Consider the following 26,018-nt stretch of genomic DNA (forward strand, 5'->3'; position numbering starts at 1 on the left):
ACACCTCATGTTCTAGAAGATACAAAGGAGTTTGTCGACTCACTCATGGAACATGTTCGTCATCGGTTATCGTGTAAGTATAATCCCTTATCCACTTAACGCTCCTTGGACGACTTAGGGTATGATCAGCTGTCCAACCCTAATCGGTCATCCGAGTAAGTACTAATACATTTGAAAATTATCGAAGAACAAATCTCTGATATTTCAATACCTTGGCCAAGGACTTCATTGCATCGTGTTCCTTGAGCTATCATCTCTTGTACCGAGGGTGGACGATCCCATCTTGACCACTCAATCATCTTTGTCAACTTCTTGATGTACCAGAACTAAGACTGTTTAGAATCCCATGATTAGAGACTCGTTGGCCATTGTTAAAGTACAACCGTTCGGTCCACAAAACATCTTTGGTGTCTTAGGTCTAAGAACCACTTACACAACCGTGAGGTGAATCAACCTGATTGACAGTTTTGTATAATACCATTCAGGGGTTCTTGCAGATCGATTCAGTGAACTCTTTCCATTAATGAGCACCCACTATCTATCCTTACTATCTCCACGCTAATGGCTACGAGATCGGCCATACTCATCAGATGAGTGAGGTTAGATAGTGGTATTCTATCTGGATACGTCGGCATGCTTCTCAAAGTATTACTTTGACGTGAATAGGAATATTTAGAACACATGCTTAAAAACTAATCATCTCTGTATTATGATCTTATCATAATTCACTAAGTTTAATAATGTATTCATGGGCTTCATTATAAGCATCACGCGTGCATTATAATGAACATTTCTATTAATGAACATGGAACAAAATGTAGAATGTACGATTGGCTTGCCGGCCACATATATTTCCATCATATCATGTATAGTAGGGGACAAAATTATATTTTCATGATTACTAGTGATTAATTTTGGTAGAGAAAACCCAAGCAAGCAAGAATATTACTTGATTTTTTAAGTATATGAAAAAAAAGGAAAACTCATAAAAATAACATGTATTTAAACACAAAACGTACATGTTTCAAGATAAAAGCTTTATGTAACCAAGGTGTGTTTAGTTTTATCATAAGAAAACACATTTCTTTGGATATCAGGATATCCAATATAGCCATGATTCAACGTGGCAGGTCCACTTTGTTTTGTTACTTTAATGATGGCTTTAAATGGGATAATTTTAAATGAGTGTAACGTAAGCGGCCAAAAGTATTTGACCAAGTATAGTTTGATGAAATTTTAAAAAGAAGCTCATATTGTTATCTATGATTAAGTAAGGGGTTACGATTCAATTTAAGGGATAAACAACACTTAGGGAAGGTCCTGGTCTGACAAAAGTGTGGCCAGACTAGACCGAACTGGACTGATAGTCAGCCTTCCTTAGGGCTGAGAGGTTTTGGTTTGCACTTCAAAATTGACTACAGATGAAAACTAAAAAAATAAAAATAATAGTAGTAATTTTTTATTATAATATTATAGATAGAGAAAGAGAAGTCCCACGTCGTCCCTTTCCCCAATGATCCATCTTCATCATTAGGGAAGGTCACATCTCTCCTCCCTGGCTCTTTTTTTTTAAGCTTCACTAAGTATTGGCTTCGACAGAGAAGGGATCAGTGGCAGACAACAGAGAGAGAAGTGAGAAGAGGAAGAGAAAAGAAAGGAGAAGTAGGATAAGAAAAAATTAATACACCAAATGGCCGATTGAGGAGATAAATATTTGTTGAAGAAGAAGCTTAACTTAAGAGTACAAGAGGGTCAATATTTATAGAGTGTGTGGTAAAGTACGAAGTAGAGAGTTAGCTGTTTGCACGCTTGGTAATTGTGATTGCTTAGGATGTGGAGGGTATGTGTCAAGCGTTGAAGGGCAGAGTGTTATTCAGGCTCTGATTTGTCGGCCTGAGGGTTGGACTCCCTCTCCAGCTCTTTCCATCCCCTCTCTAGCTTTCTCAGTATATCATTCTCTCAGTTTCTCACTCTCTTTCTCACTTAATTGTTCACTCTGTCTCTCTCACTCACTCACTCACTCACTTTCTCCCTCCCTCGCTCTCACTTTCCGCCTATCTCTCTTTCTGCCTATCTCTCTTTTTGCCTATATCTCTTTCACTCTCCCTCTCTCTATATCATTGTTGTTCCCACTCAATCTCTCCCTCCATCCTCATATCTCTGTCCCCCACCCAAACTTTGTCTCTTCATGTCTCTACATTAATATCTCTCCCTATCCACCTATTTCTTTCACTCACACACTCTCTCCCTCTGACTTTTTGATAAGCCTAAAAAATGCGTGTAAATATGTCGTTGATTTGACGTTTAGACTTATAAAATAAAATTTATAAATACCCTTACTCACTAAACATAGAATATAGAGCAAGCAAGGGGTCGAATCACAGGGAGGCAGCAAGCAAGAATTTTATCCAATTTTTAATGAATTAATTCAAGGATGAATAAATTTTGCAATTAATAAACCTTAAGTATACTTAATAATGTTTTTAATTAATCAAAATCAAGTAAAAACTTAATTTTGATTTTAAATATTTTGGTCAAAAATCTCAAGATATAATTATTTCAATTATAAGGTCAGATTCATTCAGATTACTAATTTCCCAATTATCATAAAATTCTAAGACAATTTTTATGAATTAATAATTGGGAATTTAATAATCAAGAAAGGGATTTTGAAATTGGAGTTCAAGATGGGTAAATTTATGGATGAAATTTTATATATAGGGTTTTTATAAATTGGATTAAATTTCCAAACACTAAAAAGTGAAATATAGAGACAGAAACTAGTCGAATCAACCTAGAGAGAGAAAGTGAAGAAATTGGGGAAAAGGTGAAATCCGACCCTAAATTAAAAATCTAATGATGCAGATATGTTCAAAATTGATGTAGAATTAAAGATTAAAAACCAGATCTTGAATCAGAATCAAAATGCAATGCTAATTTCATTCAAAACCACTTATAGGGCATGTACATTTCAGCCATGCTCTGGCGTTTTAGAATCGTTCAAGAAGAAGTTTGAAATACAAATCAGAAACTTACAGATTTGGGTGCAGAATAAAGAACTGTCGACTTCCAAAGCAACTCTTGTAGAGGGGAATTTCGCCCTTTTCCAGACTCTATTTAAAGATCCAACCGTAGGGAATGTAGAGGGGAAAGACAAACATGCCCTCAAAATTTCAACCCAATCGGACGTCTAGATCTCAAGATATCAAGGTTTTACTAGCGCTTAATCTCCACCGTTTGATCTTTTATCTCCCTTCAAAATATCTCAAAAATTGGCATTTTCTGATTGGTTGGCATTATTTTTCTCCTTTTCTGCCTTCTCGAATCGCATTCTAACACGTGGTTGTCCGCGTCCGCCGCCCGCAATCATTGTAAAGTGATTCCTGCATTTAAATGGACCAAAAAATGCCATGTCGCCCTTCGCTTTATTTTTTCCTGTAAAATAAGCATAAAAGGACAAATGCAGCCGCAATTTTTGACACTTACATTGTCGATTTCCATGTGCATTTAATGTACACGGAGAATTGATGCCGCATGCGTCTTTAATCACGTGTGTCAGTTAGCGTGTGCATTAAATGCACACTGCTAACCTATTCACGTGCAAAGAATCAAGCACGTGTGTCGGTTGTCGCATGCATTTAATGCACACGCCTGACCAACGAGGGACTTATTAAAATAAATATGAAAAGGTACCTTTCTTGCCGCCCCTGCCACGCTAGTTGTTGAGCAAATCATTCGCTCATTATGGCATCGCGATTCACAATGCCACAATGAGCTAATCATTGATAAATTCTGGCACTTCCAATCATTTGCCCAAACTTTCGGGCAAATGACGTGGACGCCACCTATTTAATAGAAAATTCATTTTTAAAATATTAAATAAATTAATAAATATTAATTCATTTAATTCCAAAGTCATTTCTTGACTAAATAATGGTCAGAAAATTATTAAAAAATATGGGAAAATTCCACAAAAATTAGGAAAGCCCTTACCAACCTTTAGCCATGTATTTCACACGCTGTAAAAAAATATTTCTTCAATGAAATGAGGTTAAATACCATGTAAAAAAAATGATAAAATTAGAAATAATAGTAAAATCAAAGTGTAAGTCATTTATCTCCATTTTTATATGATCACATGCAAATATGGTCATTAAAGCACATAAATATAATGTAAAATTCATCAATTAATCATGTTAATTTGCAAGTTATCACTTTTACTCACTATCACTCCCTCTGTCTTTCTCTGTGACTCTCTCTCCATCTCTAAGTCTATATGTTTCCCTCTTATTCTCTCCCCCTCTCTAACTTTATCTTTTTCCCTCTCACTCTCTCTCCCTCTCTAGTTCTATCCATTTCACTTATTCTCTCCCCTTCTCTAACTTTTTTTCTCTTTCCCTCTCACTCTCCCTCAGCCTACATCTATCCATTTCCCTTTTACTCTCTCCCTAATTAGAACCCATGTTTCTGGCACCCTTACAAACCATAATTGCATTCTGGACTGTCCAGCTTGAGAAAGGTAATTAATCTGAGAGGGAGACCAAGTTTTGTAGAATCCATTGATAATATATATATTAAGATTGACTTAATACTAATAAGACAATATTCCTCCTACGGATATTCATGTCAAGATTTCATTTGATATGTTGCAATGGATGCACAAGAAAAAACTGCATGGCATTGACTTTAATATTAACTTTGAGCTAGTGTTTTGTTCAAAAACTTGACATTGAATTTTTTACTTTGACTTTGATATTCATTAGTCAACATGATGGTATTGACCCCATACCAGACATGTCCTTGAACAGACCAAGACCTGACTGAACTGCAGGTCTAGGTTTAGGTTTTGGCTACAAACTAGACCAGGACGTGACCTTCCCTAGCTGTCGTTACCACAACTTTTGGGAATATTAGCTTGATTTGTGTATGTTTCTTTCTACAGTATCATTTATTTTACACAATGCAAGAGGAAGCTGATATTCTACCTCCCAATCTGATTGCAAATGATGTATCTTAGAGTAAATCTGACTTTCCCCCGATTTATAAAACTCAGAAAATATAGAGAGTAAATCACTTTTTTCTTTTAAGAGGATAAAGCCAAGTAAATTATCTAAAATCAACAAAAAATTACCCAATATGAAAAGACCTAATGTGATAACATAGGAGATGGTCCCCAAAGTCAATAGGTTGCTGTGAACTATGATTCTTAGATTCTTAGAAGTTAATGTGATTTTAAAATGCAGCAAGATTCACACACAAAATGTTTTATGAGAATGAGAAATGAGGGTGTCCAAGCCAAGTGTACCAGGAGTTCGAGGAAGATCATTCTCTAATGCATGCGCTGGGTTTGCACGACGGTGTTTCCAAGCAATGAAGACCATCTTCAAATTCCCCATGGAGTAAAATTATGCTTGTTTTCCCATCCTTCACAAGACAATACGACGGATCAACTTCAAACATATATCTCATTTCCTAAAGTTCATTAATGAATAGACAACAAATTTTTAGTGAATGAAATCTTTCATTAGTGAAGGAAATCTTTCAAATCGATATTTCTATCACGAATACAAAACTTGCAGAAGCAGTGGATAAAATGTTCAAACCTGAACGATTTCCCGGCTGAAGTTGATGACTGCCTTGATATTTCTATCAGATTCATCATGCTTCGTTCTGCAGTGAAATGGTGTGTAGCACCATTCTCTAGATACCATGACCCATTTACTGAGAGGTCAAATGAATTTGCCATGTCAGCTTGAGTCTGAGAATTTGGTTGCCGTGGTTGAGCTCTTTGAGAATTGTATTGATCTGAAGGTCTCCAGCATTGACTGCTTCCGGAGAATCTTTCCAGACACTCTCTAGCTCGATGTCCGAACTGCGAGCATCGAGGAGAGAGAGAAAGACGCAGAAAAAGGTAGTTATGATCATTATTACAAAGAAGAAAGAGCTTTATTAATTTGTTCGTATTTATTAAGCCGTTATAACTCTAACAGACTACTTTTTAATATAAACCATTATAACGTGCCTATCTACGTTAATCCTGACCGTCTATTTTCACCTATCTATCTTTATTCCTAGATATCTATTTTGGAACTTGTACTGAATCCTAAGCACTAATCTCGTACCGAGTATAGAGCTACATGTTCGATTTTTACTAGAATAAGGTACTGTTAAATAGTATCGATTGATGTTGGTTCGGACATGGCCGGTACTCTGAGTAGAACTTCTTTAAAGATGGGATGGATGACTTGGCAGACTGGGTTTCATCCAGTTCCGTTCGTTTTCTGTCAGCGAACCTTAATTCAGCAGAAGGTCCGGAGACGGATGGCGGAATTATGACGAACGGAACAGGACGGACTAGCCGTTAGGACAGTAACGGATGGAGGATTGTGCGCCTCGAGTAAGTCTCAGGAATCTAGTGACGGAACGTAACGGGGCGAGGAATTTCATTCCGTTTTCCATTCCCAAGTCCGTACTGATGCCGGTAAGGGACGGACTGGACGAGGGATAGTCATCTCTCTCAGAACCTCGATTGAGCTCAGTATTTGCAGAAAAGTGACGAAAATCGTCAATTTCCGCACGGATTCGCCAAATGACGGGACGATGAGAAGTCGTCATCATCATCCTCCAGTATTTGATTGTATTCCCCGCGACAACGAAAAATGGCGAGTATTTCATAAACATCCAGGCGATAACGAATGATGACGAGTATCTCATTATCGTCCACGTAATAAGGAAAGATAGGGACGAGTTTGAAGCTACATTCCGAAATTTTACATCCAAAACGAGCTTGAATCTGAGTTAGAAACACTTTCAAGAATTCCAGAAATAGCGATATCCTATGAGGAACAGTATCAAACCGACAAAATCTCGAAGAAATCAAGGAACGAAGAAGGAAGAAGGGATACCAGAAGATTGATTACCAAAAGATCTAGACGGATCGTCTCTTTTCTCTCTGAATTCAAGAAGATCTCTTTCTCCAACTAGAAGCCGCATCTCCAAATCTTGAAACAGCCTCTTGACATCTTTCACCAGTCACCTTCCATCTTATTTATAGCGCCCCCTTCCCGCCACTTTTGAATTTGAACTCCAACGTGCAGCATAGTTCGCTCGTGACATTTTGCATTAAAGTCCCTGTATTTTTATGCCCGCACAAACTGACGCTTCTCAACAGTAATTGTACATATGTCCCTCTGCATTCTCTCTCCTCCCTATTTCCCTAAAAAACTCAGAAAAATCCATATTAATTGAATAAGACCTTGGAACAAGTCCACAACAAGGCAACGGTATGTTAAAAAATTTAACATACCTTTAATATATTAAAAATATAAAACAGGTTTTTCTTCGTCCAGGACATGGGACGGGATGGTATTTCCCCGGACGGAACGGAAATTCGTCCTGGGACGAATAGACGGGACGGTTTTCGTATCGTCGAACGAAAAAATCATCCCCTCCACGTCCCTGCACTGAAGCCAGACGTCAGATGAAATTCGTCCTGTCCCATCCACTGTCCACATCCGGGACAATCCGGAACTGTACTCATGATAAACTCGTCAGCAGGGGATGACGACATTGAGGGGAACGACATCAACAGGGGCGACAACGACAAAAAGAGAGACGAGAGGTTCCAGGGATAGAGAGGAAGAATTACAAGAATGACGAGAGGATTGTAAAGGATTGCCGACAAACAGTCACTACTCATCAGGGGACTGACATCGGCCTGCGGCCGCCAGCGAGGAAAGATCAAGATCAGATCAGAGAGCCGAGGTAATTACCTCCGATTGACGTCAAATTCTGTCAACTTTTATTATGGTTAACGTCGGCGATGTATTCGTGATTTAATCATCAGTAGACATGGTTGGTATGTTCTGTTCGTTTTAAACAAACAAAAAAATTGCGCAAAAAGACCACACAAGGACTTGCTCATTTTGTTTTTTTTTAAAAAATGAACAAAATCTGCACAAAACTAGAATAAAATTCGCACAAAGCGAACAAAATAACCACACATGGGTCTGTGCAACGTTCTGTTTGAAATTTGTTTTTGTTCTGAATCGGAAAACCGAACAAAACAAACAATTGGCACAAATTCGTACAAGGACAGAACGACCATGTTTAGTCACCAGATCATCATGCGCTGTCGTCGTTCAGACACCAATCCCAACATGGGAATTCCCTTATCAAATCTCATCCTCGTCGTACAGGATGGTAAAAACGATTGGTGCCTGATCTATTTATGCACTTTTACATTTCAGTTCTAAACAAAATTTTCTGAGACAATAACCACCTGGTACAGGGACACGTTTCTTCCTTCCCACTCAAACTCAAATTTGTAAGGAAGATCATTCGTCTTCCACAAGCGTCATCACGGGGATTTCCTTGCTCGAGAAGCTCGAGCATTTCACCCGAAGCTCATCGCCCGTCTGAAAATCTCTCCTCGCATTATCCTGCAATGACAGAGTAAATTATAAGATTTGGATGCTGAGAGATGAAGGTTCATCTCATAAAAATGGCATCTCACCTCGAATCTATACATCCCCTTGACGCCGTTGCCGAGATCAAGCACCAGGCCTAGCGCTCGGACCTGGCAGACCTTGGCCATGATCGAATCGCCAAGTCCGAGAGACAAGCTAGCTTTAGCAGCTCCTTCTCTGTCATCGCATTTCCTCTTCTGCTTCCTTGGCTCCGTCGTCTTTGATTTTGGCACCTCCTCGGTTTTCGGCTTTGAATTCTTCCGTCGAACGGTCTGTCTTTTGGAGATCGGTTCCTCCATTGCCTCGCAGTCCTCGGCGCTTCGGATCACAACCGAAGGGACCGAGTATGCGTCCGACGAGTCGATCTTTGTTGGGTCATTGGAGACGTCTGCTACAGTTGCCCAAACATTGACCTCTGGCCCTTGATCTGGCGGCGCTTTCATAGCCTTGAGAGAGAGCTTGATGTTGCCCCTCACGTCCTGGCCAATACACATCAAAGACAGCTCCTCCCCCACCGAGACCACATCCGAAACCCTAGAAATCTGGAAAAATGGATGAAGAAGATGATAAAAAAACCCAGTGTCTAGTGGTTACCAAACTAATTCCATTTATTATAGATTGCAAGAGAAGAGGAACTTAAACTGAGGGATCTGATTACCTGTTCATGGGACAATTCGGAAATGTGGAGAAGACCTTGCTGGCCACCCCTCAGCTCCACGAAAGCGCCATACTCTTTGATTGCACCGATCACCCCCTTGTAGATCCCGCCCACCTCGATCTCGCGACCCACCAGTGCATCAATCTGAAAACCCATGAACACATAAGAAGTCAAGCTCTTCGATTTCAAACTAGAATTCAGTACGTGCCTTATCTTGAGCTTTCTCCATGACAGACTGATCTTTGGCCACAATGGTCAACTTCCCATCGCTGAATGCAAACCGTGCACCTGGAGATTGAAACACCGAAGAATGAGATATGTTAGTCGAAGAACATCAGAAGAATAGCAAGAATCAGACCTGTTTCTTCTTCAATCTTCTTCTTCTGAGAGCCCTGGGGACCCAGCAACCGACGCATAGAATAGCTACTCAGCTTCATCGTGGCTACAGAGGAAGTGAGAGAGAGAGAGGGGATAAGATCAATTTGGGAGTAAGAACAGAAGCAATGTTGCGATTTATATATATATACCCAGTCGAGGAGCATTGGTGTCATCCTGGGTACGAGGAGCAGCTATCTCCTCTTCCATGCGATCAAGAATCTGCAGCCGGGCTTTCCTTGCATGATCCAAGCTTTCGCAGATGATTTCAAGGGGGATTCCAGCGGGCTTGATATCCAGCTGAATGGCGGAAATTCCTTTTCTTGTGCCGGCAATTTTAAAGTCCATATCACCAAGGTGATCTTCCAGACCCTGTTAGTTTTTATCATATGACAGAGAAGTTATAAGATTAAGAAATAGATTATGATTGCGGATGGCTTTAGCTAACCAGAATATCAGTGAGAATGCGATAATTTGTGATTTTCCCCGTCGATGGATCCACGTCACTGACGAGGCCCACTGAGACACCAGCAACGTGTTCTCTCAATGGGATACCAGCATCCATAAGTGCCATACTTCCTGAGAAATTTTGAGCCTTAGAGTTTCGGAAATGATTAGCCATCATTTTTCTTTACATAAAGCCAGATAAAGTACTTGAGATCGCTAAGATTTCTACGTTTCTGTAGTCGTGATATGTAATTGGAAGAATTTATCTGAAACTCCAGAAAAAGAAATGCCAGGGTAGGAAAAATAACACGATATTATAGATGTACAAATAAAATGTAATGCCAGCTTCCATGAGCCCAGTAATTCCTTAGAAATTGGGAGTTTTGTATTTTTAATATTTGTTCTAAAAATGATAAATCCAAAATATTTCTATTCACATAAGCTAGTCTGAAATTTTAAAGCCATAAATAAAACACTTGGGATTATGGAGATGTCTAGATTTCTGTTGACATGTATTATATTATAGGAAGACATTCGCTGAAATTCCAAAAAAAACGAATGCCAATCTAGGGACAGCACGTTTTTTTTGGAATTTCAGCAAATGTCTTCCTATAATATAATACATGTCAATTCTCCAATTAATTTTTGGGAAGTTACAAAAAGACCCAGAAATTATCATATTCTCCTATTAATTTATAAGGAAAAAAGTGAAATCGTCAATTTGAGTGAGTAATTTCTGAATTCATCCAGTGTCCGCAGACTCAGCCAAATCAATACGAGCCAGATTCAATTTGATTTATGGGCACCGTAATACGAGGTTATCAGGGGGTAATAAAAACTGAAAGATGCGTAAATAGATCATTCTACAGTATATTCTCATTGCAAACAGCTGAAGTAAATGCACCAAAAAGAAAAAGATGAAGGAAAGGTAAAATTGTACCCATTCCAGATAAAAGAACTAAGATCATCATTACAAAAAATAAGTTTATGATCATGTAAATTTTTCGGGCAAACAGACCGCTATCAAAGACAAAATAAGATAAGAAAAGTGATTAGAGGTGAAAAGATCTATCAGCGAAAGAGCAAGTTACCGATAACCCATACCTCCACAGACACTTGCCATTGATGTTGACCCGTCTGAGGCCATCACTTCAGAATTCACACGAACTGTGTACGGAAAATCACCCTCCGGGGGCAGCACAGCAAGCAAAGCTTTTTCTGCTAGCGTACCTGTGAGAAAAGCCGATAAATGAGAATTGGCCTTTGCAAAATGAAAATAATAAATAAAACTAATGCCTAACTCTGAAACCCACTCAAGTAAGCAAAAGAAACAGCAAATATAATACCAAGCTTTTTCTGTCTGCGTAATTGTCACCAACAAGGACTATTGCAGTTTTCCCAATTCATTAAATTCTAATTATGTCTAGTTAGCTGACAACATTCGTTAGGATTATGACAGAAACATGTGACAAAAAAAAGTGGCTAAAAACACAGAATTCAGAATTTTTTTTTTTGAACTATCAGAATTCAGAATTTTACACTGCATAAATTCTGGTTTTCATTTTGAGAGCTGGTTTAAGATAGTAACATAGTCCTAAGAAAAAATTAAAGATGATAGAACATTCAATTTTTTTGCAAGGATAGAGAGAACACGCACCATGTCCCACTTCACGTCTATTAAGGCCACCTCGTTTTCCGACTTCATTGATAGAAAACGGAGGGAAACTATAGTGCAGCATAAAACGCTTGGTTGGAGGACCAACGATGTGATCCAGGCGTTGAGCATCCCCCGGCGCACCAAGAGTAACGGTGCACAAAACCTGAAATCTTCACTCTAATTCTTAAGAAACTGCAAGAAAATAAATGATATAAAAACAAGAAAAAAGGAAAAAAGGATATGGATCACCTGTGTGTCTCCCCGAGAGAAAAGAGAAGACCCGTGAAGTATTGGATATGTCCCCGCTTCACAATGTAATGGCCGGACTTCATCAATCCGCCGACCGTCAACTCTCAAGCTATGGTCAATAATCCTTCTTCGGACAATCTGTCATGATTTCGAACAAGTATTTAGGAGAGCAAGTGTTGCAGGTTAAGGATTGGAGGCCGGTGACGATTTTTTTATTGTCATCAATACATAGATCATCATCATCCCACGTCATCATAGGCGCTGACAATTTTTTTTTTGAAAGAACATAGTTGATGACGAATGACGAGGAAATTGATGACTCATCATCGTCATACTGAGCACAAAAGAGTGAAGAGAGAAAAAGAGAGAGACAGTCACACTTAAAAGAATAAACATTACATAAGTTACATTAGTCATCGATCGTCATCGCCATCCTAGTCGCATTTGAATGCCAAGGACAATGTCAACTTGTCATCCTCTTTACATTCTCATGTTGGATGACTAAGAGGGGGTCGAGTTGGGATATAGTCTTGGCTACCACTATTCAAAAGGGAAATATCCAGGGGACACCGTTAAAAAAGAAAGACACCATTAAAAACATTGGTCTAATGATGGAGTTGATCCCTGGGACGGTTCTCTTGGTTTTCCTGCTGGTTTGTCAATTTATGTTTCCTTTCGTGATTTTGCAAAAAATGAATGACTCATGAAACTGCACACGTTCTCAATTTTCTTCCTTAAAGTGTTAATTGTTCCACCTTTTCGTGCATTACTCTTCAGTAGTGATCAATACTGCTGTCTCTTCATGCCTGTGATTATTAATTAGAAAAAAAGCGAGCTAGAGTTTTATCAACTTTTTAATAACACAATGCCTCCCGTGTGACAACCACAAGAAAGATGAAGACACGTTCAATGGGACACACGAGCATAATGTTCATGTCTAACAATGGAAAGCCTAGTTACCATGCCAATGAAAAGCTTATCAATTGCAAAAAATGACAGAAACGGCCCTTGATGTCTTCTCATTTCATGTCCTTAAAAGTGACTCTAAGGAAGACCTTTAAAATCATGGCCATTATCTTTGCTTTTTAGAGCGCCATAGCTGCTTTAAAATAAAACTTGGAGACTATGACTATGATGAGACCGATTGACTTTGATGGAAAGAAAGAAAGGGATGCATATTATTCTTCAACTTAATAATATTACCTTTTTTCTGACTGTGTCAACAGCCTTAGGCAAGAACCTCAAACTATCTTCATCCCCCTGTTCTTCAAGCACTAACTTTGCATCCTGTGTGATTATATCCAAGGCTTCTCCTCGTTCAAACTGATTCAAATTAAAAAGCATAAAAGTTATTTTTTTGATGTTACGGGTATCATTCAAACAGGAAAAAAAATTTACAGAGTTTCCCAGTTAATAATTATTAGTGAGATGCTAATCCTCATGGGCTAATGGGCCCTATTCTATAAGCCCATTAGCCCTATTATCATTCTCTCTCTCTCTTAGGGTACATATACCCTCACATGTACTCTCTTAGAGTTCATGTCATTATCTTCCTTCTTCCTTCCTTGACATGGTATCAGAGCTCCAGAGCTCTTCCAGCTAGGGTTTGACATCACCCTCTCGCTGTTTAGCGAACCCGGGGACGTGACCGGCGGATCAGCCACAGCCCGATCATAGCCAGGCCGACAAACCAGCCAAACCCTAGGTTTGGCCAGCCCATCATCCCTGTGCAGGACGAGCCGTAGCCAGCCCGCGGAACTCCCGGAGAAACCAGCCGCAGCCGCAAGCCGCACGCGCAGCCGCAAGTCGCAGCCCCACGTGCAGCCTCAGCCGCAGCCACACGTGCAGCCGCAAGCCGCAGCCGCACGCGCAGCCACAGCCGCACACGCAGCCGCAAGCCGCACGCGCAGCCGCAAGCTGCAGCCGCACGCACAGCCGCAGCCGCACGCGCAGCCGCAAGCTGCAGCCACACCCGCAGCCGCAGCCGCAACTGCAGCCGCAGCGGGGTACGATGTCAGAGGAACTTTACTCCACGGGCCAGACACGTCAGCCGGTCTCAACAGCCGGGGGCTTCACGGATGCAGATTTCCAGAAAGAACCGTTGTCACACAAGGTCACTCATCCACTGCCCTTGGTTCCCGACTCGACGTGTCTTCAGGGCCCGAACTTGCTACAGTGACGTCACTTTGTCGAGACCACTCTCAAGGCCCGCCAACTGTTCAAGCATTGTACGCAGGATCCTCTCCCACCGACTCATCCGCATTATGCTGCGTGGGAAGCCGAAGAACATTTTGTCCTCGGCTGGCTCTACACGAACTCCCTGGCGCCCTCGTTCCGTGAACGGTTCCCTCGCCGCTCCACAGTGAAAGGTTTTTGGGACCAGGCGAACACATTCTGCGGACGAGAAGGGGACAACTGGCGTCTCTTTATGCTGGTAGCATGGGCCAGCAACCTTCGCCAGGGAGCAATGTCCATCTCGGACTACGCATTGGAACACAAGAAGCTTTGGGACGAGGTGGAGTATTACTTGCCGACGGATGATCCGACGTGCAAGGCGTTCCAGAACACCCTTCGCCTTCACCTTTTGGGGTTCCTCCATGGTCTCAACAAGGAGTACGATGACACTCGTCGATGTGCTCTACACCGCAAGGCCTTCCCACAATTGCTGATCTGGTGAAGGAGCTCCAGGAGGAGGAGAGCCACTTTCAGATCCTTGGCACTCTCTCCCCGGAGGCGGCTCGTGACTCGACCGCCCTTCTCACCCGACCTCCCTCTCCAAACCCTGCTCCCACGGCGGAGCCGGCAACGTCCGGGCTGGTTTGCTCCTACTGCAACAAGCCTGGACATCTTCGCAAGTGGTGTAAGAAGCGCCAGTACGACAACCGGAAGAAGGAGGCCGCCGAAGGGAAAGCTATGGCCGCCTCTACCTCCACCAGCACCAATTCGGCCGCAACTTTAGAGCAGCTCCAAGCTGATTTGGCCCGTCTCCGCGACCAGGTGGCTACCATGCAGACTCCGGCCCAGTCAACGGCACATTTCGGTGGGTTTGGTACATCTCATTCATCTCCGTCTGATCAGTGGTATTGTGGTCACACGGCCCTCAACTCGCCTCTCGTGTCGGATACGAGCTGGGTTCTTGATTCGGGGGCAACCGAACACATGACCCCGTTCAATGACCGGTTTGTATCCTACGAGAGGCATAGTGGGAACCGTACAGTCCTCACCCCTGGTGGTGGACGTCTGCGTGTGGCTGGTATTGGGGCAGTCTTTGTCGATGGCCTCGGTGTGGTCAGCAACGTCCTCCATGTCCCAGCCCTGCGAGCTATCCTTATGTCTCCTCAGCGTTTGGTTGACAGTCTTTCCTGCTCATTTCACCTTCAGCCTGACGGGATGTTTCTGCCTGACAAGGTGGGCCGGACTACACCGATTAGGCGGGAGAACGGGCTGCTGTTGTTGGACGATGGGGGTCGCTCTCGATGCTTTCTGGTGCACCGCCACCTCAGGTCGGTCGATGCGCAGCGCATAGGACGTCTTCAGTTGGCTCACCAACGGCTGGGTCACCCGCCCTTTCCGGTTTTACAGCGTCTCTTTCCTTCGATGTGTACTGGATTGGACCTTCATACAATTGTGTGTGACGCTTGTCAGCTGGCCAAGCATCGCCGTTCTTCTTTCTCTCCTTCCATCTCGCACTCATCGACTCCACTGTTTCGCATCCACAGTGATGTTTGGGGACCAGCCCCTCAGGCCAGCCTCAAGGGACACCGCTACTTTCAGATCTTTGTTGACGAGGCTACCCGCTACACCTGGGTATACTTGTTGACTACAAAGTCCAAGGTCGCACTGACAGTCCGTCACTTCTGCACCATGGTTCACACTCAGTTTGGCCGGGGTATCCAGCGCTTCCGCTCCGATAACGCCCGAGACTTCGTCAATGCTGATTTGGCCACGTGCTTTGCCGATCATGGGATTCTACACGAGTCCTCCTGTGTAGCTACACCTGAACAGAACGGGATGGCAGAACGTCGGATCGGATATGTCACGTCGACAGCCCGTACACTTCTGCTCAACTATAGTGTTCCGTGGACTTATTGGGTGACGCGGTCTTGACGAGTACCCATCTCGTAAACCGTCTCCCCTCCCAGCCCCTCGGGTTCAGCAGCCCCTTGGATCGGCTGAACACGGCTTTCCCACAACTTTCGCTGCGGACTGGGCTTCTACCTCGCATCTTCGGGTGCATGGCGTATGTTCATGACACGGCTCCCTCCCGCACGAAGCTCGATGCTCGAGCTCTTCGGTGCGTCTTTGTCGGGTAAGCTTCTTTCAGAAAGGGTATCGTTGCTATCATCCTCCGTCTAGGCGGTTCTTCATCTCGGCAAATGTCACCTTTGCCGAGCATGAGCCTTATTTCGGTGACCCTACCTCGTCCCGCCTTCCGCTGGATGAGGTTTCCTCGACCCTTTCCTTGGAACACTACCCGTTTGTGGAGACCGTTACCCCAACGTCGCCATCCACCTCTCCCGTGCCTTCCCCTGAGAGGTCCTTTGAACCACCTTCACCTTCACCTTCCCTTCCGGGCCCCTTGCCCCCTACCACCTCTCCTCCCGGTGCATCATCTCCTTCTCCTGGTGCACCATCTCCTTCCCCCGGGGAGCCCACTTCTAAGCCCGGGGAGATACCCTCTCCTCCCACTTTTGCTTCCGCCCCTCCGTCGGACGATCCCTCCCCCTCGTCTACTGATGACAATGCTCAGTTGGGATGGCCTATCGCCCTTCGGAAAGGGATTCGCCAGTGCACTCGCACACCCCTCTACCCCTTATCTCACTATCTCTCCTTCGACCGGCTGAGTCCTCCCTACAGGCTATTTCTTACTCACATCGCGTCAGATCCTCTTCCACGTCACCTGGCTGATGCCCTCGCTTCTCCTCATTGGAAAGCGGCGATGGATGAGGAGATGCAGTCCTTGCTCAATAACCACACTTGGAATGTCGTCCCCCTTCCTCCTGACAAGAGGGCGGTGGATTGCAAGTGGATCCATGCCAAGAAGCATCATGCAGATGGTACTCTCGAGCGCCTCAAGTCTCGCCTTGTGGATCGGGGGTACACTCAGTCTTATGGCGTGGACTACTTCGAGACGTTCTCTCCTGTGGCGAAGATGGAGACAGTTCGTCTGCTCTTGGCACTTGCGGCTCACTCCCAGTGGCAGATCCGGCAGTTTGATGTGAAGAACGCCTTTCTCCATGGTGACTTGACGGAGGAGGTGTACATGCAACAGCCTCCCGGGTATACCCTTGGCCCCCCGGGTACCGTCTGCCCACTGTGGAAGTCCCTTTATGGACTGAAACAGTCGCCGCAGATGTGGTTCGGCCAGTTCTCCTCAGTCATGAAGGCCGAGGGCTACACTCAGAGCAATGGGGATGCCTCCCTATTCTTCCGTCACAGTCCTGCTGGTGTCTCTATCTTTGCCGTGTACGTCGACCACATTCTCATTACGGGGTCCGATTCTGCCGAGGCCAGCCGCCTCAGCTCTGCGTTGGCCAAGGAGTTTGAAATCAAGGCCCTCGGGCCTCTTCGCTACTTCCTCGGCCTTAAGGTGGCCTACTCCCCCCGGGGGATCTTTGTGTCGTAGCAGAAGTATGCCGTCGACTTACTGACCTTGACCGGCATGACCGAGTGTGCGCCGGTGAGTACTCCCATTCACCCTAACGTCAAGTTGGGTAAGGGGGAGGACTCAGCCCCGGTGAACGCCTATCAGTACCAGCAGGGGGGGGGGAACTCCTCTATTTGATGCACACCCAGCCCGATATCAGTTTCGCCATCAATCTCCTCAGTCAGTTCATGCACTTTCCGCAGGAGATCCATTGCCAGGCTGCCAACCGGGTACTCGCGTACCTAAAGGGCTGCCCCGGGAAAGGCTTGCTCTTTCCTCGGAGTATGGAACGGACCGTGAAAATCTACACCAATGCGGACTTTGCTGGCTCCATTGTGGACTGTCGTTCTACCATGGGGTACTGCACTTTTGTCTTCGGCAGCCTAGTCAGCTGGAAGAGCAGCAAGCAGGACAAAGTGTCCCGCTCCAGTGCTGAAGCTGAATACCAAGCACTTGCCGATGGGGCCTCTGAAGGCCAGTGGATTTACGGGATTCTCCATGATCTTCGTGTGGAGTACTCTGGCCCGATCCACTTCTACTGCGACAACAAGTCGGCAATTGCTTTGGCAAAGAACCCTGGTCAACAGGGCCGGATCAAGCACATGGAACTCCACCGCTACTTCTTCAAGGAGCGCATGGACGAGGGAATCTTTGACCTGGATTTTGTTCCTTCAGCTGATCAAGCCGCCGATGTCCTCACCAAGGGACTCTCTCGACCTCTTCTCCAACGTGCAGTTTCCAAGCTCGGCATGGATGACATCCATACTTCGCTTGCGGGGGGGCGTTAGTGAGATACTAATCCTCATGGGCTAATGGGCCTTTTCTATAAGCCCATTAGCCCTATTATCATTCTCTCTCTCTCTCTTAGGGTACATATACCCTCACATGTACTCTCTTAGAGTTCATGTCATTATCTTCCTTCTTCCTTCCTTGACAATAATAAATCATTTCTTATTTAGATAAAACGGCCTTAAAAATAACAAAAAAGACATAACTTAAGGAACGAAAGCATTATTCGGCTGCATATTGGCAAAAAAAAACTAGAATACAAAATCATTCAGCCTCAACGATGACTAGAACTAAAAACAAATCTGTCAAATCATTATACCTTGCCATAAGTTGGGTCGCTGAAAACAGCTGCTATAGGTGCCTCAGTGATGGTGCTTATTTTTTCCAAAGTTTTTTCTGCCATTAACGATAACTTATATTCCTTTTTGGCCTTTCCAGCTTTCTTCGCTAGCATAATCTGAGGATCGATGAACTTGACTGCCTGCATGAGGTTAGAAAGAGCATCCAAAAATTAAATTAAAATATAACCGAAAACCATTATTTGGGTCTAGAAATTTTTTTCTTGCATCGACAATTTATGAAATAACACTCAAACATAAGTTTCCAATTAATCCTTTCCCCTAATACATTGAACAAAACATCAAACCTCGGGATGAGCACGCTTTAATGCAGCTTCTAAATCCCGTTCAGTAATCTCCCGAGCTTGAACGTCAATCATTAAAGTCTTGTCTCGCGTGCAGGCATAAACCAAGTTCAGATCACTTAAGCTAAGCTGTAATAAACGAAAATAGTTTGGATTAGCGCAAAGTAATTACCAGAAATAGAGATTACAAGATATTATTTTCAAAATTCTGCAAAAAAAACGAAAATCATAAACATCGGATATTTGAATTGACAAAAGAAATACCTCGTCCATTGTTGGGTTAAAAACAAGCTCTCCATCGATTCTTCCCAATCGGATGACACCGATTGGCCCATTCCAGGGAATATCCGAGAGCATAAGAGCCGCAGATGTGGCATTTGCCGCCATAACATCCGGATCTTGCTTTCCATCAGAAGACAGGACACTAACCATGACCTGAATAATTAGAAAAGGATAGTTTAAATAATGAATGCCGTCAAGAAATCCAAGATAATACAAATTAATTTAGTACAAACCTGAACTTCATGGTACAACCCAGATGGAAATAGCGGCCTGATGGGCCTATCAATCAGACGCCCACACAAAAGCTCTCTCTCCTTGGGTGCACCCTCCCTTCTCATAAATGTTGTGGGAATGACACCCTGTGCAAACTGTTTTTCTTGGTAGTCAACCTGTTCCAATATATCAGACGTGTAAAATCTTCAGGCCTGCAGTAAATCAGAAATAAAAGACTTCAAAAAAAACTTATAGAAATAAAATTAAAACCCACAACACCACATCATTCACTTAAACCGCAATTGGCCAACTTGCTTCATTTCCTCATGTAACACCAATAAAGAAAAATAACTTAAAGAAATAAAAAGATTTCAAAAAAAAATTATAGAAATAGAAATTGAACCCACAACTCCCCATCATTCACTTAAACCGCAATGGGCCAACTTGCTTCATTTCCTAATGTAACACCAATCAAGAAAGATATTTAAACAACCATCCGAGAGGAAAATGTTATTCAAAAAAAAAAAATGTTCTTCAGAAACGTCATACCTCTCTTTCTCTTGATACATTACTCAGCCAGGAAATTTATCATATTATTCACGTTTTAAAATCAAATTCAGAAGACTGTGCACTGAGTTCTTTAGCAGCTCAGCTGACCCAGCAGCTGATCATCAAACAGATGTACGAATGCCAACGTGTAATGGAAAAAATCAGTACAATTTCTTAAATGAAAGACACGATAAGCAAAATTAGAAGAATCTATTTATCCGAAATTGCCGGCAAATAAGGGGACCGGAGGAAATCCTGCCATGGAAATACCGTGAGAGGAAGAAAATCTCTGAGGACATCGGCATTCTTCGCCGATGCGACTGTAGATAAAACCTTGGTCTGCTCCATTCCAATCACGACCGATCCATTGGCGAACCTGGCGATCTTCCCCGTCTCGAAAGTGATTGTACGAGACCCAACTTCGAATTCCTCTTTGAAGACTTCCAAAACCTTTCTGCCAGGGGGTAAGACCGCGTCTCCGGGTGGGTCTGAGGAATCTGAAACCGTCGACTGAGACAATGCCCTTCGATGGGCATCACAAATCCCACGAAAGCGAGAAGATTTCCAGTTCGACAAGCGCCCACCAGCTGCCCTTGTGCGAAGAATCAACAGCCCAGACATGAAAATCGTCCAGTTCACCGAAGGATTAAAATCTTCTCGACCAAGACTTGGGTCTTCGTCGACTAGGGTTTAAGGGGTTTTAGGCTTTTAGCGGGGATGAACGAACGGGGACAGATTCGAAGGGTTAAGAGAAGCTAGTATACCCCCCTGATATACTATCTCTTTAGGCTGCATAAAAGTTAAAGAAGGTAAATGTATTAATATGTCTTCAATAACTCCTTACATAAATAAGGCCCCAATGTATGCGGCATTTCCTGAGAGTATAGTGCAGGGACGCGGACGGGACGATTTTTTCGACTCGGGACGAAACAATCGTCCCGTCCATCAATGCGGACGAATTTTGGGACGAAAATTCGTCCGGAGGTCTTGAACATTGGACGGACAAATCTGAACAGAAAACTGCCGGATTCATATCCGACTGTTGAGATGTAGCCACGTGGCCTCGCAATGACAATTTGCATCAAAGTCCATGTTGTTTTACATGTGTGCAGACGGACACCGTTCAGAAATAATTGTACATATGGCCCTTCACATTCTCTCTCCTCCGTAATTCCCTAAAAAACTTTAAAAAATCTATATTAATATTATTAAAAATATAAAATGGGTTTTTTTCGTCCCGAACGAGGGACGGGACGAAAATTTGTCCCGGGAGGACTAGACGAGACGGTTTTCTAACAGTCGGATGAAAATTTGTCCCGCCCCATCCATCGTCCACGTCTGGGACGATCAGGAACTATACCTGAGAGGAATCCCCGTACATTAGACTCTGGATAGGAAACCAATTTTCTCGTATAATTAGGGAATGGCATGTCCGAGACGTGATGCCCCGGACGTGACGAAGGGTGATGTGACGAAACATTTGTCATGTCACCATCCCGTCATGCATCCCTGTATATGGAGAAAAAACAGTCATGTTACCATCACGCGTCCCTCTCTGCGGCGTCCCGTCATATCTCCGTCACCAGACGGCGTCACCGTCACCGATGACGTGAAAAAAACCCTTAAAACATTATTTTCAATTATTAGGGAAATTTGGAGGACAGAGAATCAGAAGGCTATATCTCCAACTATTTATAGACGGCGTCGGTTTGCGCGCGCAAAAAAACACATACTTATGTGCAAAATGCAAAGAAATCAAAATAGTGAAGCCACGTGGCGAAATCTCAGCCATCAGAAAGCTTGAAAAATAATATTTTAATACGTATTTTCTGTCCTTTTAACTTTTTTAAAAATCTGTCACGCCGTCATTCGTGACGGCCATTCCACCACGTCACGCATCCGAGGCACCCCGTCACGACCAATCCGTCATCTGTCACCGTCACCGTGACGGACCCCAAATTCCATAACCGTCACTGTCACGTCATCCATCATGTTTCCTTCATGCTGACGTGTGACGTGATGGATGACGCATGCCGATCCCTACATATAACACCACACGCACCACGGGCAGTGACGCATGTCTGTGATCTTTTAAGTAAACTCCCACACGACGCTCATGCTCATCAGCGTGCACATGCGGTAGATCAGAGTAGGCCTCATGCGCCGGCCCCCAAGGCCTGTGCAAGCCCCAAGGCCCGTGCGGTAGATCAGAGTAGGTCTGTGGGTACTACCGGAGCAGGGGCAGCGACGTATCCCGCCTAGTGGCCAAGGTGTGCAGCCATCCCGGAGAATGTAGCCATGTGGAGCAGAGCGCTTGGCGTGTCCATGCAGGTGGTGATGCGGAGCGTAGGTGCCAAAGCTTGGGGCACCGTGCACGGCGCCGCTAATGAGGATCAAAATGGAAAAAGTGTTAGCATGGATGTTAGAGGTGCATGGAGCGACAAGGCTGGACTCTAGGCACGATGGTGGTGCAGATGCACGTCAAGGCCCGTGGTACGACAGACCAATGGGCATGCCGAGGGCCATGGCCCATGTGAGCATGGCGTCCGGCCAGAGGGCATGCTTGGAGCAGTGGTGCCCAGAGGGGCGTGTGAGGGGATGTGGGCTTCAAGGCATTGGAGCGTCACTACCCAACATTCTGAGTGTGCCTCATATTTACATTCTTGCATGGGCATGGTGCCGAATCAAATGGATATAGCCACCGATTTTGCTTTCCTCGTGTGGTAATAAAACATCTCAGTGTGCTGCTACAAGCCTTGCCCGACCTCTGTCTAACCCCAAAGAAATCTCAAGCATTTGCAAAGAGACTTAATGTGCCTAAGTGCAGGTTGCTCAACGTTCCTGCGCAAGCATTGAGGCCGGGGTGCATTCAATCTGAGCATTGTTCCTAGCGCTGGATTTGACCACGTGACAGTGGATCATATGGACATTCTGTGTTAAGAACATCAGGGGATAAAGTCAAATAGTTATAAGATTACACATGGCATATGTTAATCTTTATTTCTTACGTACATCTTTCAAGTTCATATGATAAGAGAGCAGACCCGAGTTTCATGTAAGTTTTTACTAAGCTCTCTCGCATTGAAGTAGTTGACGATGTAGATCAATCATCATTTTCAGTAGTTTCGTCATAGTCATCATCGTCCTCAGGATGTGTAGATATAAGACAATGACAATGATGAAATCACCATCTTGAGTATGATGATGATGATGGTGCTGATGATGATGACAAGATGGCATCCAGACGGATACATGGGAAATATCAAAACTGTATAGACTTGCTGTAAAATATGTTCAAAGGAAATTTCTCTCTATCTATTTGTAAGTCATTATCTCTATCTATTATTGTATCTTTCTCTCCCTAAATTTCTGGTTAGACCTCTATCTTTTAATCATTCTATCTGATAGGCATATTTATCTCCCTATAAATCTCATTAGATCTCTCTCAATCCATATATATATATATATATATATATATATATATATATATATATATATATATATATATATATATGCATCAATATCTATATATGTCTCTCTTCCCCAATATCTCTAATTCTCTCTATTATAAATCTATACATCTATCATTCTCTCTATCTTTATCAATCTATGATTCTCTCTCTATCCATACATATTTATCTCTGTAGAATTTTATCCATCTACCCACTTATCTCGATCTCTCTCAAGATACATAAGTTTTTATAGTTATATACAATTATGATTATCTCTATCGTTCTCCTTCTCTCTTTACAACTGTGTATATCCATTCTCTATTGCTATATAGATCTATCTATCACCACAGCTATTTTAGTCTATCTATATCACTATCCGTCTCTTCTTAAGTGTCTCTTACAATCTATTTTTGTATTTCTCTCTATGGCACTCTCCATTTCAGTATATATATCCTCTCTCTACAAATCTCTATCACTCTTTCTCTATATATATCCTTCTTTATAACATCCCATGTATGGAACATAGTTAATCAGGTTTTAATCCATTCAATCCAATTTCAAGTTAACTTTTCACTTAAAAAGAATGTGGGTATTGTAATATCAAGGCATGTTTCTTGTCCCAAATATGACATAATCTATTGCGTTAGAGCTTTCTGTAATTTCAGATAAAATTAACATAGTTCACTGCTACGAACCTTGATGTAGGCTTGTATCGGGGAGGGGGCTAGAAGAAAAAGGAGGAGAGTTTCCTGGGGTGGAGAGGAGAAACAGGAATGATCCAAGGAGAGTCAAATGGATGAGGCAGGTATCAACTAGAGACAAGCCACCTAAAGATGCAGGGTGAGGTGAAGGACAATAACAAGGGACGGGGATCGCAAAGGGAGAGAGGGGACTTAGACATGGGGAGGATAGTTAGGTGACCTTACTTCATTCTTCTAAGCTGCCCTCTTAAAGTGAGAAGCAACCCTATTTAAAGGAAATGAATAATGACCAAATGACTAAAATGTCATTGTGGGCTAACATGACTAGACTATCCCTAGATAGGTTGTGGATCATATCATTACTCCCTCCTTCAAAAACCAGTTTGTCCTCAAGAAAGTACTGCAACTCGTGGTGTGTCCTCGTTGACTCAAGGCGCGGTGCACATGAAGCTCATTGCAGTTTGTGAGTGGTCCTTGTGTGGCTTACGACGGGTCGGGAGGCACCACACTTCTGATCCTTAAGCAGCTTGTGACATGCAACCAACAAGATATCCATTTTGTAGTTGTCAGCCATACAAGTCTAGCATGATGAGGTTGGAGGGAGATTGGACCCCGGCAAGGACACCACACCATGGCCGCGTCAAAAGGAGCTCCAGAAATGATGATGCGATAGGTCTGCCTTGTCACCATTAGAGAGACATATTGACTAAATGGCTAAAATGACCTTGTGAGCTAACTTGTTGAGACTACGCCTAGAAAGGTTGAGGCTCATATCATTCACATAAAAAATATAAATATTTACTTATTTTTTCTAGATTTTACTTTATCCATAAAAATATCAAAAATATACTACAGATCTTAAAAAAAATGGACAAACTAAGTCCCTTAGGAACTTAATCAATATAGATTGATTGTTTGATATGAAGGAACCTAAAAAAGATGCCAAAAATAGTTATTTGATGAGTACCCTACAACAGTTCATCTCAGTAAGCTTTGGTCCCTTGGGGGCGACTATAAAAGAGCTCTTGTCTCAAAAAGTTTAGCACCTTTTCATATATCTTCATGTAAGATGATAGTCCATAAATCTAGATAAATACCATGCTTTTATTATATATTAGAGAATTTATATTTACAAATCATGTTCGAGATGTTCTCACATAATCATAGAGCCATAAGATGTAACATCAAGGAAACGTTGTTGTAGACATGAATGTCATTGATGTTCTCCCCAAACAGTATCTCATCATGTATCATTTTATGAACCTAGGTGAGATATATATGCTGTGGTTGTGCTCTGTTAATAGAACTTAGATGTGAATTTTATTAAATAACAATAAAATATGTAACTATGGACTTTCCTCTATTGCAGATACCATAGATTGTGAATGTTAATTGGAGATGAGGATACTTCAGTAAGGCAAGGAATATTTTGAAGATATATATACCTTCTAGATATTTTTCATCCATTTGTTTAACTGTTGAGAAATTTGAAATAAGAGTGAGAAAGTAGATGTTGTTGAGCTTGTATATGTTTCAATAAGAGGATATTTCAGCCACTACTGTGGTCCATTTGTTTATTATTAATTTACAACCATTTTGAATGCATATAATATTCTTTACAGATGAGTAAATTAGTAACAATTTTGAGAGTAAAAATTATGTAAAAATCGTACCATATATGATCAACTTTTACATAATGAAACAGATAACATGTGATTAATTGTTATTAAGAATTTGAGCTGGGCACACAATGTCTGTGTTATAAAGTCTTTTCTCATCTATAAGGTCTAGTCTTTTCATTTGAGTATCACCTTACGATGGAAGAATCAAATCTTTCCATGTACTGATTTGAAGCGTGAAAAATAGAGATAAGAAAAAAATCATTATT

The 26,018-nt window shown here is 42.7% G+C and overlaps 1 protein-coding gene and 1 long non-coding RNA gene across 3 annotated transcripts; both read right to left on the minus strand.

Moving 5' to 3' along the window:
* Positions 1-5,003: 5,003 nt before the first annotated feature.
* On the minus strand, positions 5,004-7,006 carry LOC144700440 (uncharacterized). Its single transcript, XR_013580768.1, has 3 exons — positions 6,921-7,006; positions 5,604-5,872; positions 5,004-5,424 (listed from the first exon to the last, which is right to left on the minus strand). It is a non-coding gene; the product is annotated as an uncharacterized LOC144700440 (long non-coding RNA).
* Positions 7,007-8,193: 1,187 nt separating this feature from the next.
* Positions 8,194-20,724, minus strand: LOC144701283 (polyribonucleotide nucleotidyltransferase). Of its 2 annotated transcripts, none has more exons than XM_078573059.1 (16): positions 20,248-20,724; positions 19,449-19,604; positions 19,198-19,368; positions 18,937-19,062; positions 18,610-18,771; positions 13,058-13,177; positions 11,855-11,992; positions 11,606-11,768; positions 11,053-11,178; positions 9,950-10,080; positions 9,654-9,873; positions 9,485-9,568; positions 9,335-9,414; positions 9,127-9,270; positions 8,516-9,010; positions 8,194-8,441 (listed from the first exon to the last, which is right to left on the minus strand). In XM_078573059.1, exons 1-16 carry the CDS (start codon positions 20,596-20,598, stop codon positions 8,337-8,339), a joined length of 2,772 nt encoding a protein of 923 aa, XP_078429185.1. In that variant the 5' UTR covers positions 20,599-20,724; the 3' UTR covers positions 8,194-8,336. The 2 variants fall into 2 exon arrangements, with proteins under 2 accessions (XP_078429185.1, XP_078429186.1); XM_078573060.1 differs by having other exon boundaries at positions 19,449-19,640; positions 20,248-20,387.
* Between the last annotated feature and the right edge of the window lie 5,294 nt (positions 20,725-26,018).

Source organism: Wolffia australiana, chromosome 3 (genome assembly GCF_029677425.1).
Source record: "Wolffia australiana isolate 7733 chromosome 3, ASM2967742v1".
Lineage (NCBI taxonomy): Eukaryota > Viridiplantae > Streptophyta > Magnoliopsida > Alismatales > Araceae > Wolffia > Wolffia australiana.

Excerpts from the sequence above, each read along its gene's own strand:
- LOC144701283 (XM_078573059.1), bottom strand. The coding sequence starts at position 20,598 with ATGTCTGGGCTGTTGATTCTTCGCACAAGGGCAGCTGGTGGGCGCTTG. Across the intron at positions 19,605-20,247 it reads GAGATTTTCTTCCTCTCACG|GTTGACTACCAAGAAAAACA; the intron begins GTATTTCCATGG and ends ATATTGGAACAG. Across the intron at positions 18,772-18,936 it reads TAAAGCGTGCTCATCCCGAG|GCAGTCAAGTTCATCGATCC; the intron begins GTTTGATGTTTT and ends AACCTCATGCAG.